Source organism: Mesocricetus auratus, unplaced genomic scaffold (assembly GCF_017639785.1).
Source record: "Mesocricetus auratus isolate SY011 unplaced genomic scaffold, BCM_Maur_2.0 Super-Scaffold_6730, whole genome shotgun sequence".
Taxonomy (NCBI): Eukaryota; Metazoa; Chordata; class Mammalia; order Rodentia; family Cricetidae; genus Mesocricetus; species Mesocricetus auratus.
In genome coordinates, this window is record NW_024429184.1 from 44677607 (window position 1) to 44695737 (window position 18131).

Consider the following 18131-nt stretch of genomic DNA (forward strand, 5'->3'; position numbering starts at 1 on the left):
TCCCCAGGGAGGGTGAGGCCCTTCATGGGGGTGTCCATAGTCTGTCATTTCATCCAGGGCAGGGCCTAGACCCTCCCTCAAGAGTTCAGGGTGAGAGTGCACCTCACATTGTTGGATGGGAGTCCAAAGTTCGTGTGTATAATCGGGATGAGTACCGATCTACTGCCCAAGGCTCAATAGATTATCTAGGCCTCCTCACTGACACCCACATTCAGGGGGTCTTGATCGGTCCTATGCTGGATTCCCAGGCTGATGCCTGGGATTCAAGAGTTAACCTTTGTCAGGTCAGCTGTTTCTGGGGGTTAAACGAGCCCAGTCTTAATCCCTTTGGTCATCAGTCCTCCCTCTCTGTTACTGGCTTTCTTGAGTCAGTTCTTTTTTTTTTGAGGAAACAGTATTGCACTGTCACTGAAATACTGAACCCAGTAATAAAATTCTTCATCTGGTTAGCTGTTAGATCTATATTTGTGTCCACAAGTATAAATGAGCACTCAACAGGCTCTGAATAGGCTACAATCTTCCCCTCACTCCCAGGAAGGTGATTTCTTCAGTTGGCTTTTATAGATGATCACAGAGGTTAATGAACCAGCAAAAATTTTTTTCACAAAAACAATTGGGTGGCAAGGCTATTCCAAGAATCCAGACCCAGTGTCGAGTCATAGAATTTCCTAGCTGAAAAATGTCTCTCAGCTTGAATTCATTGTTGTAATCAAGCAGCGAGGGCTGTGTGTTTGTCATGCACCCACCCCATTCATGCTTTGCAGACTAGTTTGATCACTGTGGTTCTCTCTCTCTTTCTCTCTGTGTGTCTGTCTTTCTCTCATGTTTTTCACACCCCCAGAGACCAATTCCTAACAAATAGGATTTAATAATAGCCATAGATCCCAGATGTTGAGCTAAGGCAGTAACTATAGAGAGCTTTGTGTGGCCCCTTGTAGAGAGGTTCTCTGTGTGTTCTAAAGGCGGTACCTGTGGGAATTAGATCGTTAGACCCCACAATGTTCACTCCTTCTTTTTCCAGATGTTCTTGGGACTCTTCTGCCACACCTTCTCTTTAGGTACAATCACTTGATGCTTTTCTTTTTAATCAAGTATTCAAACAGAAGTCGTACATAACACATTTGAGCCTAAAGTTATGAAAGATTTGAGCCATCACATTCTTTTAAGGTTTCTTTCCTGTTGGTAGGAGGAAGGCCTATCTTGGGAATGACAGAGACTCAAGATGAGAGGGCTATGGGCCCCTGAATCACTGTGTGGGTTTTTATTGGAAAACTGGAGCCATTCTATAAATTTGCTACATCTAATAGTGTAAATAGTCACTTGAGTTCAACACCCCAACTGGTCTTTGCTTTATTTCCTCTCAGAGTCAGAGGTCAAAAATCAGAAGACGCAAACCTGTGACTAGTTCCCAAGGTTTTGTGTGATCAATTATCTCTTTGTGTGATTCTCCCAGGAACTTGGTTTTGCACTAATAACTAAATAGAGTTGATTTCCGACAACACGATGATGAACATGTCCTTCCATAGACATCTGCAAGGATTTCTTGGGTCGGGAATTTCTCAGGGGCTATCTTTGGTATAGATGTGAGCTCTAGACCTCTATGCACCTGTTTCTCTACCATTCTTTAAGTTTGAAAACAATCCTTACATGATTCAGTAGGATGAATCCTGAAAATGACCAGAGGTCTTCACTACCCCAAAAGTTACAGGCCCCTTGGAATGTAACTCTTCTGCTCCACCCAGGAAGTTCCCATTTCTGTTTTCTTCACCTGGATTCTGGGTTAGCTTTCTAACCCACTTTGGGTAACCGAATGCTGCAGAAGTGACAGTGCTCTACCGTTTCAAATAAGAGCCCAAGGAACTGTTAGTCACCCCTACTCCAACCCCGCACAACTCAGGTCCCTGAGATTGTCATGGGAACAAGACCTGACACTGAAGGGTCAACAAAGGTTTTCTGTAAACATACAGCAAATATTTCACACTTTGTGTGTTACTTGGTTCCTATAGCAACTCCTCAATCTGTTATTGAGTGACTACAGCTACTGCGTAAGTGAATGGGACTGGTCCAATTCCAATACAACTTTATGAAAAAAAAACATTAAGTCCACAAAGAGCAGTTCTGAACCTCTACATGTATGCAAGGCTTGGGCAGTCCCAGCCAAGCTGATACACAGCTGGCCATAGACACTTAAAGGGGACCACAAGGGTGACACAAGAACTATGCCACTGATCCCTGTCTAATTTTCCTACCCACAAAATTGTTTCCAAGTTCCTGAAGTTTGGGGTTGGGTTGCTAAGTAGCAAACTAGTGGAGCATGCATACTTATTTAGACTGTATCTAGAGTAAACATCTTCTACTATTTTCTTATTCTATTTACTACATGCTTCTTACTACAATTCTATCCTGAGTATGTCCTCAGAAGTAAAGTATCTTTTCTTGTACATTGTAACTACATCTTTATTTTCCTGTTTTTCCTTTGGAAATAGATTTTAAAAATCACATAATCTATCCTGATTATAGTTTCCCCTCCCTCTACTCCTCCCAGTTCCTCCCCACCTCCTCTCCCATCTGGATCCACTCCTTCTCTGTCTCTCATCAGAAAACAAACAGGCTTCTAAGAGACAATAAAAAATAAAATATAGTAACACAAAACAAAAACTATCATATAGGAATTGGAAAAGACAAACACAGAACGAAAAGATCCCAAGGAAAGGCACAAGAATCAGAGACCTACTCATTCCCTACTCAGGAATTCCATAAAAGTCACTAAACTGGAAGTCATACTACAAGTGCAGAGGACCTGGGGCAGACATGTGCAGAACCTGCGCATATTGCCTCAGTCTCCAGGAGTTCATAAGAGCTTTCAGCATGTTGATTTAGAGGGCCTTGTTTTCTTGGTGTCCTCTATCTCCTGTGGCTCTTACACTCCCTTCTTCGTTGTTTTGTCTTAAATATATAATTCTGGATGCACTCTATATTCCCCTATAATAGATCTTGTCCCCTTGTGAAAATGTATATTCATCTATAATATTCTTTATCACATTTTATTATTGTTTCTAGTTTCCTTCTCACCTGTTTTCTGATGAATAGTATTCACAAACTTATCTCTAGATCTTTTCATTGACTGATACATAGATGGTCCTTAAATTTTTTGTTTTGGTGAGGTGATTAAAACGAAAGATACTTTTGCTTTTAGCAAGTGACTATTAGTGAATTTCCTGAAGCACATTCCATGTATTTATTCTTTGCAGATTTGAAGTACTCTGAGAGCTCTTGAGTACTGGACAGTCTTAGAATTTTCTTCTATCTGTTTCTTTTGCAAATGAATTGGCTTCACTCTTACAAGGTATTTGTTTTTTCTTAAGTTTGAATATATAAAATTTAAATAGTGGTACTTGTATCACAAAATTGAGGTAGACCAAATAGTCTTATTGTAGGAACATGGTCCAAGAATGAACTCATGTGAGAATTCTCAGTGCTTGTAAGAAAACTCCAAGAAAACAAGACAAGAGCCTTGTGACCTCAGTTTCATTATAAACACAGAATTGTTCTCAGAATATGCTTTCTTGCTGCTCCCATGTGTAGCGGAAGGAGTGACTTTACTTCAGCTGTTATTATTCATATGCCTTTATGGAAAAACATGCTTTTGCCATGTGTGACTTTTCCTTGTGATTGAACACCTTAATCAGGTGACTCTTCTTAACCCTCAGAGTATAAATTGCCTGAAAAAATTGATGCTCTGAATAAAGTTGGCTAATCCATGAGGATTTAGTTTACCTCAGTGTTAGGCCCTGCTCACTCTCCTAGGTTCACAAAGCCAACTAAAGTGGTAAACGTCTATGAGATCTTCCTTCCATGACTTTGGGGGTGATAGGGAAAATCGGTCTTAGGAAATAAACCATATCTTAGATTCATGATGATGTAACTAATGGTCCAGTGCTCAGAAAGTTACATGCAAAAATGTCTAGATTTGCTGTGTTTCAACACGCCCACCAATTAATCTAATCTGTTCTCATGACGGGAAAATATCTCATGGACAGAAACAATAAACTGTTAATTCACAACCTTGCTAGCAACAAGTACCCCTACTGCAGTGGTGAGAAATCCACCAGACACCACATTGATGGTGTCACCAGACTGTTGAGTGTGAGTGTAAGGTCAGTGTTGGACTTCCCAAGGGTGGCTGTAAATTTAAATCTCTCTGCACCTTACTTTTTTCTTCTATGAAAATAACTTATGTTACTACACCCCCATTTAGCTATTTTGAAGACTAATGACTTAATCTCTTAGTATTTAACAGTCCCCAGATTTAAGCTAAGCACTAGACATACAGTGGTATACAGGACTAGGTTTCAGCTTATGCCTTTACAATATTCAGCCTAGTGGTGTTTATGATAACATCTGGATGGTATCCTTCTCTGCCTGTCATATACAATTATACAATTACCCACTGTCTTATAAGTGTATAAAACTTCATTTTGCATCTTGTACATGAAAAGTTCTTTCACACAAGCAACTAGTGCCTAATGAAAGTCCTCACAAGTCCACATTAGCCAACCAAAATTAGTAAGAGATTTAAAGAAAGTGCAAAATAATTAGAAAATTGCTGAAATTGTGATTTTTTTCTGAAACCTTTCTATATACTGTGTTTCTGGGTTTACTAGTTAGTAATTCTCATGATGGGTTTGTCTTGCTTTTTTGTATGCCATGAAATTTTTATTGTTATTGAAAGCAAGAAATAATACATATGATAATAATCTAAAATAAAAAATTATAAAAAATAAATGCCATGGTAAATTTAAAAGGAATAAAAGTGTTCATTCATTACTTAAGTTTTCAAATTATCATTGGGGTAATAGTTCTTGAGGTTAGTTAAAGTCTTGCCTTCAAAGTATGTGTTTCTGACATTCTGATATAGAAATCACTCACGGGTTTAGTGCTCTCTTCAATAACTTCTTCTTCCAGGGGCTCAAGTTTCAGATCCTTCAGTCAGAGGAAGTAAAGGCAGAGAAAAAGAAACAGATGCCAAGTTACATAACTAAAACAATCAGCATAATACCATATGTAGTTTTGTTTCGATGGCTAATATTGAGTACTTTATTATTTGAAAGATGAACTAATTCTCATTTTAAAAATTGAACCGTTTCAATAATGAGATACTCTATCATTATTAAAAATCAATGTTAAGAAGCTATTTACAATATGTTTAAGTTGTTACTGCTGTTCATTTCACTGATGCCAACAGAGAACAAAGGGGTGACCAGAAATGTATTCAGAAGAAGAATGAAGTTGGAGTGACCAGCCTAGCAGGCAGATTGCCTTTATTGTGACTACTGTCATGTCTTTCCTTTCCTTGGAAGGTCATCACAGAGGGTCGTCTATTATAATAATGCTTTTGTGCTGCAACACAAGTTTTCTTTACTAAAATCAGTGAATTGAAAAATAAAGGGAAAAACTACTAATATTTGTTAAAATAAAATAAAGATTCTTTTGAAAATTTAAAAATCTCTCTCTCACTCTCTCTCTTTCTGTGTGTGTGTGTGTGTGTGTGTGTGTGTGCGTGTATCTGTAGGCATGTGTACATGTGTACACCTCAGTGTATGTGTGGCATTTAGATGAGAACCTTTGAAGGTCAATTTTCATGAATGAAAGACTTTTTATAAAGACTTCCTTTCTGGTATTTGATGATGATCAGTGGTTCACATTGATATGCCCAGGAAAACCAAGCGACTAAACCTTCAATACTTGTGAAGAAACGTATACTCCAAGTGAGGAATATGTGAAATATTCCCCTCAAATAACTAAGAAAAAATTGGTGGTTGTAGAGTTTATGCTAAAAAGTGTTAATGTGAGCAGAGCAGGTCTGCTCTGGCTCCGCTGTGTGTGACAGAGCTCTGGGAAAGTTATTTGTCATCTCTGGGATTCACTTTCAGGGTTCCTTCTGCTGTATTTTCCTTTCCCCATAAGCTTTCCTCCAGATGGCTCCTTGTCTTCCACATCCAGTTTTAACATCGCATCCTTTTCAGAGACCTTCCCAGATGTCTCTTTACATATGTGACCTCTCCATCCACTCACACTGCTGACATCAGGAGTTCAGATGTAGTACATGATTTGATTTCATGTTCTTTCTTAGATTCTTTCACATGTTTCGGTCTGTCTTTGTAGAGACAAAATGTTTTACCTGTTTTGAGTATTTCTGCACTGCTGTTACCAAAATGCTGCTAGACACATAGACATTGCAGAATCAATGAGTGGCTGGATGAATGTCCCATTAAATCATGGCTTTTCCAAAAGGAAAAATCATGTAATGAATAAGAAGTGAATGGAATATGGGAGGTACAGCACTGATAGCTGTGACCATCGATCTCTGACTATGTTCCATTCACCTTCCAGTTCTACACTGTCTGACATAAGGGAAGAAAAGCTTCGATTATATGAGTGTGCCATCCTCAGGTGTTCCTCCTCTGGTGACCTATGATATACACTGGGGGAGTGAACGGTCTTTACATTGTGTGTGTGTGTGTGTGTGTGTGTGTGTGTGTGTGTGTGTGTGGTGTACCATAGTGTATGTGCGGAGGCCAGAGGACAATATTGCACATCAGACTTCACCTTCTAACTTTTTGACCTAGGGTCTCTTTATTGTTTGTTGCTTCATACAACAGATGGCTGCGAGCTTCCAGGAATTCTCCCATGCCTCCCATGTGTCTACCCAGAGGAGCACAGGGATTGTAGATGGCTGCTATTGCATGCTACTTTTACATGGTTCCGGGTATTTGAACTGAGGTTCTCTTGCTTGCATGGTGAACATTTTACACCTGGAGCTATCTCCCTAGCCCTGAAGGTACTTTGTATAAATTCAAATAAGCATGGTTATAACTTCAGTACACATCTGTTATTACCCACAGAGGCTGGAAAGGACAGGAAAAGAAAACACTGAAAAACTTGTAGGAATCTTATGTTATTAACCACCAACTCCTTGAACTGGAATCATGTTTAGTTTACAGTCTAGGAAAGATCATCATAAATATTTAATAAAATAATCTATGTTCTGCTTCAAGTATACTTTCTTTTAACAGGGAAATCAAATCTAATGTGAACAGCCACAGGAAACAAGGGAGTCAGCAGTGAAATGACATGCACTTAGCCACTGTTTGGCAATTGGGTAGCTTTCTTCTGGAAACCTAATTCAGCACAGTACGGAAAAAAGTCATAGAAAACCTAACCCATACTGCTCCAATACTCATTAAGACAGCTCATGCAGAGCACCACATAGCTGGAGGCCCAGGCTGAAGGCCTCTTTCAGCAAGCCTCTTAGATGCTGCTCTCACAATAAAGCCATGTCATAGGAAGGGAGGGAGACAAAGTTCAGGAAAGAAAGGGATGTGACAATACTTTGATTTAAAACAGGTTAGAAAGACATTACTCAAGTTTAAGCCATCCAGAAAAATGAACTGTACATATTTCATGCACCTAGAAGAGATAGTTTCCATAGGAACTTCAAAACCACTTCAAAAAGAGGTATTTTGTTCTTTAAAAGAATCTAAACTTATTTAGCACAGGAACCCTTATGTTTCCATTGGGTTTCCTTTTCAGAACAGGGTCTTATATTCCCAGGTCTTTCAATATCAGAAAACTAATTTTCAAAGTCACTATTTTCCTTTAGTCATAGCTGAAAATTCAGTTCTCAGAAAATGAAAAAGGGAAGTTTATTTGCAACATGCTCTAGCTCATGTGTTTGCTCCAGTAAGAGACCAGTGTCAATGTAGACGCCCTGACTGAAGGACTGGAACTATCTAGGGTTATTTCTCTCTGACCTTGTTTTCAGTATCCTTGGCCATCTTCAGGCATCAAGGTTTTACCTCAGTCAGGCTAACTATAAGACCTGGCCTGTCAGTCTGACCTCATTACTGACCCTTAAAGGGGTACCTTTACCTTTTGTACCCTGAAATTGATGAATCTAGAAAGTCAGCTTCCTTTCTCATTGCACCTCAAAGTAGACTACCACCTGTCTCCCCCATTTCTATGAGTGGACTCCGATAGGCTGAAATCCTCAGACTTCCATCCGGTGGTGCTGTCACTTCTACTTCTAGTCTCGGAAGTCTTTCATTTCCATCACCTCACTTAGTCTGGACCCATCCCTGGGTTCTGGTACACACGTTTGAAATGGCTGGAGATGGCTTCTTCAGCTCTCGGTCTAGTCTATTCTTGTTTTAATACATTTTGATCTTGATTTAATGCAATTTGTATCTTACTGCCTGGCTTTCTAGCAGAAGATCTTATGTTTTAAATTACCAGTTTAAAAAGTAACAAATGTGTCTGGTGTCCTCAAGACCAAGTCCACACCCCTTAGTCTGTTACAAATGCCCCTCATGATCAGATGACAATTCATCATGTAAGATGAGACCCCTTTCCTAGAGGAAATACAAAGCCACCCCACTTTCATGACTTCACTGTCCTCTCCAAATAGTGTATTCTTTGTTTACTAAAACATTACTTCTTCAGTTTGCTAGTTAATCAGCATTTGTGCCAACTTGAATGTCAACACATTTTCTTTTCCATGAGTTGCCTCTTCTCCCTTCACTGCAGTGGTCTGAGATTGTTAGAATGGTCTCCTCTAAGAAGAAGCATGTGAGCCTGACAACACTATATCTGTCTTCACACCTGGAAATAAAATCATGAGTACAACATAAATAGACTGGAAATGGTTTGAATTCATTAATTCTAGTGGACGTAGCTCAAGAGACTATAACTCTTGCTAGTTAGACATCTGAAGTCATCACATCTCCCAAGTTCCTGAATTCACGTCTTAGAATATCTGTTGATTTCATGAGCATTTCCATAAATTTCTCAATTTTATTAAATTACAAAGATGGTTTCTATTTTGTGTAACCAAATTCTTTATTTAGTTACCATCAGTTTTAACATATAACTTACATACTTTCTGAATGTAAAATCCTTCCAAGTACCCAGCTCACAGAGACCATTCCCTCAGATAAATATCTTCACATTCCAGTCTTTTGGAAAATATCAGGACTTACTGAGCATTAGCTATGAATTCAGTTCTGCTATCAGTCGTTTAAACCACAAACAATCCTTCGTCTACCACTCCTTGTTTATTTGTACAATTATACATGGGATCTTTAAGACTTGGTTTTTCTGCCAAGCAAAATTATTCATTTTTTGTTGTCTAGAAGTCACAGGAAACAAGTCTTTTTACTGACTGACAAAGGTTACCTTTACCATCCAAGCTCCATAAGCATAGTACCAGTATAGTGTCAGGACACTTGATACACGCTGAATCACTCCATATAGATATGTTAATTAAGGACATACAATGTAGCGCCCAATAAGTCTTCATCATATTCCTTCTTGTCTGCTTACTAGGCAGGTTTAAGGCTAAAATTATCAGTTAATATGTTAATCTCTAGAAGTTGAGCATGAAATAATCCTCCTAATTAAACTGGAAGATTCTTTTTTATATTTTATTTTTAAATTTAAATTAGAAACAAGGTTGCTTCACATGTCAATTCCAGGTCCCTCCCCCTTTCCTTCCCCTCCTCCCGTGCCCTCCCACCAACCCCTCCAATATCCCCTCATTTCCCCCAGGGAGGTTGAGGCCCTCCATGGGGGTGTCCCTCCCCCGAGAGTAAACTGGAAGATTCTTAAAACCTCACTTGTATTGTTCTGTGAGATGCCATTACCATCATCCACGCATAACCTAAGCATTCACTTAATTCTCAGCTTTGGACCTTATTTTAAACATAACTCTGAGCTTTCATATTTGCATTAACAAACAAACAACCAACCATTCAGAAAGCAAGCCCTCTTAGCTACCAACCATCCATTCAAAAAGCCAGTTGAATATTGGACATTCCTGATTTGTGGGGCAGCCAAGGACAGACATCCAGGCAGTGAGGAAACTGGGTCAGAAAATTTTGCAAAGAAGGAGAGAGAGGAAAGAAAGGGAGTACCTACCTTCTTTTCCAGCCTATCAATTAATTTCTGGAGTCTGTTTATCTGGGTCATCCACTGGTTGTCTTCTTCTAACAACGCTTGGGAGGAAATCACAAAGGCAGAATGTTAAATTTTTAACCATGCAGAATGCTTAGTTATCTCTTCTTCCACCCTGAAGGAAGGCTGCAGTGTCGCTGACTTTTAAACAGATTCCTAAAAATGTACCCATGAGTGATGTCTTAGTATCTGATTCCCAGAGATCCATGCATCACTGACTTTTTCACAAGCCTTTTAAAAAAATTATATATTGTTTTCTGTACTAGCCTGTGAAGCTAAAAGAACAGATCCTGCTGAGCCTCTTTTACTTTCCTATAAGATAGTCCTCTTTTGAAAAAGAAGGAAAACACTGATTCTAAACTCACCTATAAGGCAGGAGCAGGAAGAGATAAAATCGGAACCTTGATGTAAAGCTGTGAAGCAAACTAAGTGTAATAGTGATGTAGCTGCTGTTGCCTTTCTTACCAACTAACCTGGGACTATATGGACCCTTTAGTCAAGGCTTAGAGGTGAAGAGTGCAAACGAGAGCCTGTTGGGCTGGATTCATGTATGTAAAATATACTCATGTATATATGTGGATATAGTAGGTACTAATTTGGATACACACACACACACATATATATATGTATATATGTATATGTATACACACATATACATATCTGAATCAAATATCTATCTGCCTATCTGGAACCATGTAATGTATGTGACATTGGCAACTGTCCTGTTGTTTGAGCTCACTGGAAGCTGGATTTAGAAGTAGGATTGTCCTCCATCCCCATTTTGAACCCAAGCATGTTTGTTTCCTAGTGTCCTCCAAGGCTCCTTGTCTGGGGGATGAGCTGACTCTCTAACTTTACAGCAAGGAAGAACTGAACAGCCAAACAACTCAAGAGTAAACACATTAGTTCCCTGAGGCGCTAGCAGGTAAACCATTTTCCAACAAATGTTACTATTGTTTTTCCCATGATACAAGAGAGTTTGTAGTGGGAAGGAGAAGCCAGGGATTTCAGACCCAGGAAGCTCGCCCATGAAGAGAGAGCTCAGTTGTAAACTCTCTTTGACTCGCAATTTGATGATGTCATCTTTAGGTGTTGCTATTTATTCTTTTACTTGGAAGCCTTGGCAAAGGGCATACTCTTTCCGAACTATCCATGAGGAACTCCAGCGGGCTGCTTTAACAGGGGTTCCTTAGTCAGTTTCTGTGGGATATATTTAGAGCTTGCTTTGAACATTCTCTCTCTCTTTCTCTATTTATTCATTTATCTTGGCTTGTTATCTATTTGATAAGCTCATTCATTCAAAATCTAAAATATGCCTGTTATAGATCATTCTCTGAACTGTACAGAAAATACCACTTTAAACATGCCATTAATTGCTGGTTTTATTGCTTAACTATTACTAGGTAATTATGAAACAGGAGGCATTATGGCCTGAAGTCTTGATTGATCATCCTAGCTTCCTGTGTGCTGAGGACAACTCACTTAAGATGTCTTATAAGTGCTTGTTCAAGTTATATTCGTTAATTTTTCTTTAAATGAGGGCAAAATTGAATTCACAATTAGAAATCTTACTTTATCATAGAATTAAATGGAATCAAGACCTAAGTTGTAAAGAGGTATTATTCACATATGGAAACAGCAAAGAAACCCATTCATCTTTAAGACTGCAAAAATAAAGCATGGTGATTTGTATCAAAATGTGCTTGTGTTCCTGTATTGGAGGAAGACATGCACCAACAAATTACAAAGTAAAAACAAACATTATTACTGCAATAAAAGTGTTACCAGAAATGAGAGCAATATTCATGTTTAATGTTTAATTCACAAATTAAGTAGCATATTTCTAAGTTGGGTTGTTCCCTACAAGGACTTAAGGAAAATCAAAGTCCTTGGGAATTGTAGTTTTGTCTCTGTTTTTCCATCAGAGTACTAGCTAGGCTTCTAAGATTAAGTCTGATTGATACACTCAGGATAGCATGACCATAACTGACAATTTTCTATACCCACCCCATTGTATCACATTTATATTTTATTTATCTATTATGTGTATGTGTGCATGCACACTCAGGGAAAATTCATGCATTGCAAGGCATGTGTGTAAAAGTCAGCTGACAACCTGTGGGTGCTGGTTCAACCATGGGGTCTGACTTTCTACCATTTGGGTTTGGGGGATCAGACTTGGACTGCCAGACTTGGCAGCAAACTCGTTTGCTTGTAGGGCCATCTCCCTGGCTCTGTGTTTTCTAAATGGTTAAAATGGAAACAGTGTAATTTATGCTTGGCTTTGGGAACCCATCACTGCCATTCTGGAGCCACGAGAGCAGTCTGTAATCTGCTTGCTGCTTCCTTGCTTGTTCCTTTGGCACGGTTCCTGTGCAAGCCCTGGGGGTGGAGGGGGGCAACTGTACACCTCTTGCTACAGTGAGGGCCAATATTTCCATCACCTTGGCTAGAGGGCTTTGCATGTGACTTATTTGGCAAAGGGAAAGTTAGGTGGCAAGAATAACATTGCAGTTTAAATGTATTTATATAAATTTTGCCTGACAAATGCTCTGATTGTCACTTATTCCAGATGAAGCTACCAGGAACAGAGAACTGAGCCTATAGCCTGGAACCACACCTGGCTGATATTGCCCAAACCAGCACTAACCACACACACATGACAGAGAAAGGCAATTATTTGTAGTTGTACTTATAGAAATTTTTGGGTTTCTTTGGCAATAACAATAGACTGGTAGTGCAGATGACCTTAGACAAATAATTTCACATTCTGGCCTTTGGTTTCTTCTGAGTGAGCTGGCATAATGTGGAAACACATGTCCTCTTTGTAAGAATTTGGGATAGGATAAGGCAGCTATGGCTAATGCAAAGATTTTCCTGGGTGAGCTTAAGAGACACACTTCAGGGAACTTGGCGAGGAAGAAGGTATTGGGTGGAGGAACAGAGTCAGGACTAGGGTGCACTACAGGACCGGGCTCTCAGGAATTGGCTTCGGAAGTGTTTTTCTCTGAGTCCACCCTCTGTGAGCTGTCCAGGAGCAGCAGCTAGGATCTGATAGGACTGGCTGTTGATCTCCTCCCCACTTCCTAATAAATACTCTGACATGCATTTGATAAGAGGAAAGCGTTCCACGCTGCTGTTTTTCAATCATACACATGATGAAGCGAGCGTCGGAGTCTGCCTTACCTGGACTGCTGACATTGAACTGCGGGCTGTTGGGGGAGAAGCTATTGTGTCTTTGGATTCGGCGGCTGGATCGTTTTCCAGGCCACTGGATAGACAGGACTTCTGGTTTAGCTGGGCCTTGCCTGAAACAAGAGCCAACATTGATCTTTCCCATCAGACTTTTACTATGCTACTCCTAGGACATGACCTTACCGTATCACCCATCACCCACCAGGAGTTTCTGGAATAGTTAATGCAGACCCAGTAGGAATACTGTTTGTAAACACACCCTGGAGAGCCAAGCTGATTGTTACTATAGCATATGAACGAACGCAACGATAGGAATGTGCTAGGCTTTCATTATTGTTAAAATTAAGCCCAAGTAAAATTTAATCTACAATTTAACCCTTCTTTCCATCAATGGCAAAGTTCTTAATAGAAACAAAATTTCTGTGTATGATGTGTTGTGTTTTGCTTAATTTGAGAAAACCTATGGAGTTTTCTTTGCTTGATGTTTCACATTTTTGCCCCAATCTAGTAAAATTTCATATATTTAAAAAGAGCAAATAATTCCATAATTCTTACTTCAACGTACTGAAGCTCCCTCCTCCCATGCCCAGATGTGCCTCCACCCCCTCTCCTCCCATGCCCAGATGTGCCTCCACTCCCGTTCCACAGACATTTCTTAGCAAGTGCTTAATGTTCCGTTTACCATTCTATCAGAACTCAGCTTGCTTAAATCACTATATCTGTATTTTTATTTTATTAAGCTTTCCTGTTAGCTTCCCAATGGGAAATGCGCAAACTAGTGATAAATACATGGGAAGATTGTGAGGAACCTCCAAGAAAGAAGCTTAATTAAAATGGTGGGTTTAGGAGAAAGCAAGTTTGTCTTTCTTGTTTCTTGGTTGACACACAGAGCATGATAGCTGGAACTTCCACTATCTTTAGTTGGGACAAACTTGAGAATGGAAGACAAGTGCTTTAGATGTGATAAAGAAAGACTAACCAGTATGTAGAGATGTTGCATTGGCATATAGATGTCTTGATCTAGAGAAATCCCGTAAGTATCTGAACCGCTTTCCATATTTTATGTTACAGGCAGTCAACTATAGCACTCATTTGCCTTTGTGAGAATCAGTTTTTAACTATCTTTCACTAGTGAAGATTCCTTTAGTTCTTATCCTGTGTTACTGTATTCCATTTTTCTTGTGGTTTCCTTTGTTTGGTAATAAATAAATAAGCTACAAATTGCTTTCTAAGGTTCCTTTAGCTTTTATCATGTGTAACTGGATTCTATTTTTCTCTGTGTTGTTTCCTTTGTTGATAAATAAGTCCCAAATTGCTTCCAAAGGTGGATTTCTCACAAATTTCTGTGTGAAATGCTTCCCATGGTATTAGGTTTTATGGCACAATGACTTTAAGGACGTCAGTCATCTTAAAGAGAGCATCCCCTGGCCCTGGCTAACTGCAGATCTTCATATCTCCCTCCTCTCCTCCAAATCCAGTCCTTTAGTCTCACCCCCAGCTTCATAGCAGATTACCACTGCCACCCGCACTTCACACAGATCTTACCCTTCCAGAGGTCCTTCCCTGATTCACTGCTTTATCTCAGCCTTTGACTCTATCAAGCACTCTCTGGGACTCCACAGGCCACTCTGGTCATCCAAATAGCTAGCTAACTGTAGGTCTTCATTTTCCCTCCCTTTCTCTAAGTCCAATCGCCCAGTCTCACTTCCAGTTCTCCAGTGAACCATCTGCTGCAGCCTCTCTATAATCTCTGCCCCCATTGCCAGGGGACTAAGTAGATCCTGGTGGAACCACCTGATTTCCTATAGACACCCTCAAGCCCCCCCATTCCTATCCCTGTTCCTAAAAGCCACCTCTTAATGCTTAGAAACACAATTTACATGGAATCCTCAGTGGTCACATCTATCAGGATCCCAGAAGAATTTGCATAATACTCTTTAAAGATCCAGAAAGAACAATGGAAGCCAAGGCACAAAGCACTCATCCAACAAAAACAAGATCAGATATCAGCACCAAGAACTGCAACCTTTCTAGTCCCGGATGCCTAGATGCCAGCATAAAAACTCAGTAACAGTCAGGACACTGTCCACTACAACCCAGCAACCCTACCACAGCATCATTTCAACATCACTTAAACATAAGACCTTAAAATAGCCTTTATGAATATTATAGAGGCTTATGAAGAAAAAAGGAATAAATCCCCCAAAGAAATCTATGAAAACACAAAAAAGAAATAGTGGAAGGAAATAAATATAAACAGTCAAAGACCTGAAAATGAAAACAGAACCAATAAAAACTCAAATGGAAGGAAACCTGGCAATGAAAAATTTAGGAATTCGAACACTAACCTCAGAGAAAAGTCTCACCAACAGAATATAAGAGATGGAAGAGAGACTCTCAGGCATTGAAGATGTGATGGAAGAAATAGATACCTCAGTCAAATAAAATGTTAAATCTAAAAATAACATGCGTACAATACATACAGAAAATCTTGGACACTATGAAATGAACAAATCTAAGAATAATTGGGATAGAGGAAGGAGAAAAAATGCAGGTTATAGGCCCAGAAAATATTTTCAACAAGATAATAGAAGAAAAATTTCCTAAACAGATGAATGTGATGCCCATCAAGGTACAAGAATCATATTGAACACCAAATAGACTGGACCAGAAAAGAAAGTCCCCTTGCCAAATAATAATCAAATCACCAAATATACAGAAAAAAACCTGCAAGGGAAAAGGATCAAGTAACATTTAAAGGCAGACCTGTTACAACAGCACCTGACTTCTCAATAGAGAATTTAAAAGCCAGGAAGGCCTAGACAGATGTGTTGCAGACTCCAAAAGACCACAGATTCTATCCCAGATTACTATATCCATCAAAACTTTCAATCACCATAGACAGAGAAAATAAAAAAAGACATTCCATGACAAAACTAAATTTAAACAATATTAAACAGTATCTGCTTCCCCAGCCCTACAGAAAGTGCTAGAAGGAAAATTCCAACTTAAAGAGATTAATTCCAGCTTAAAGAGGTCACATCTAGGAAAACACAATGAGCAAATAATCCCAGACCAGCAAATAAAAGAGGAGAAAACAACACAACACACACACACACACACACACACACACACACACACACACACACACACACACACAGAGACAGAGAGAGACAGAGAGAGAGAAACAGAGAGACAGAGACAGAGAGAAACAGAGAGAGAGCGCACAACTGCAAAATAACAGAACCAAAGGATGTTTATTGACATCCCTCAACATAAAATGGTCTCAATGTTCCAATAAAAAGACACAAACTAGCAGAATGTATTCAAAACCAGAATCTATCCTTCTGCTGCCACCAAGAAACACACCTTAACATCAAGAACAGACATCATGGGGTAAAAGAATGGGAAAAGATATTCCAAGCAAATGGACCTGGGATGCAAAGTGGTGTAACCATTTTAATACTTGACAAAATAGACTTCAACCAAAACTAATCAGAAGAGATAGGAAAGTATATTACATGCTCATCAAAGAAAAAAATCTGTCAAGATGACATTTCAGTTCTTAACATCTATGCCCCAAACACAAGGGCATCCAAGTTAGTAAAAGAAACACCACTACAGCTAAACTCACACATTGATCCTTACGCACTGATAGAGTGACTTCCATATCCAACGCTCACCAATAGACAGATAATCCAGACAAAAACTAAAGAGAGAAATGATAAAGCTGACTGACATTACAAACAAAAGAAAATCATATCAGATATTTATAGAACATTCTATCCAAACACAAAAGAATATACCTCTTTTTCAGCACCTCATGTAATTCTCTAAAGTTCACTGCATATTTAAACACAAAGCAAGTCTCAACATATGCAAGAAAACTGTAACAACACCCTGCATTTCATCTGACCTCAAAGCATGCATTAAAGCTGAATATCAACAAAATAGAAACAACAGAAAGCTTACAAACTCATGGAAACTGAGTAACTCACTACTGAATGAAAATGGGTCAAGACAGAAATCAGTAAAGACATTAAAGATTTTCTAAGATTGAATGAAAAAGAACATATATCAGACACAACTTATGGGACACAATGAAGACAGTTATAAGAGGAAAGTCTATATCATGAAGAACGTACCACAAAAAATTGGAGAGATTTCATACTAGTAACTTAACAGCACACTTGAAAGCTCTAGAACAAAAAGAAGAAATCACAACCATAAGGAGTAGATGGAAAGAAATAATTAAACTCATGACTGAAATCAATAATATAGAAGCAAACAGGAAAACAATACAAAGAATCAATGAAGCCAAGAGCTAGTTCTCTGAGAAAACCAATAAGATTGAGAAACCCTTATCCAAACTAACTAAGAGGTAAAGACAATCAACAAAATCAGAAATAAAAAGGGGTCATATCAACAGATACTAGGGAAATTCAGAGAACCATAAAGACATAGTTTAAAAACCTGCACTCTACAAAATTGGAAAATCTGAAAGAAATGGATACTTTCCTTGATAGGTACCACTTATTAAAGTTAAATCAAGACCAGGAAAGCAATTTAAACAGGCCTATAACCCCCAATGAAATAGAAGCAATAATCAAAAGTCTCCCAAGCCAAGAAAAAAAAAGCCCAGGGCCAGATGATTTTATCCCACAAAGTGAAAACAGAAAGCACATGGCCCATATTGTTTTATGAAGCTGCAGTTACCCTGCTACCCAAACTATATTAAGACCTAAGAAAAACAACAGAGAATTACAGACCAATTTTCCTGATGAATATAGATGCAAAAAGTCACAATAAAGTGCTTGTAATTCAAATTCAAGAACAGCAAAAATATCATCCACTATGATTAAATAGGTTTCTTCCTAGATCTCTAGGATGGTTCAACACACATAAGTCAATAAATGTAATCCACG

General features: G+C 38.9%; 1 protein-coding gene across 1 annotated transcript in view; it reads right to left on the minus strand.

The window, feature by feature from the left end:
* The window catches only part of Necab1 (N-terminal EF-hand calcium binding protein 1), a 170858-nt gene that overhangs the window by 16181 nt on the left and 136546 nt on the right, over positions 1–18131 (minus strand). The window contains exons 7-9 of the mRNA XM_005066820.4: positions 13198–13319; positions 9976–10052; positions 4930–4983 (exon numbers count right to left, since the gene is read on the minus strand). Coding sequence (XP_005066877.1) covers positions 4930–4983; positions 9976–10052; positions 13198–13319 — 253 coding nt within the window. The remainder of the gene's footprint in view (positions 1–4929; positions 4984–9975; positions 10053–13197; positions 13320–18131) is intronic.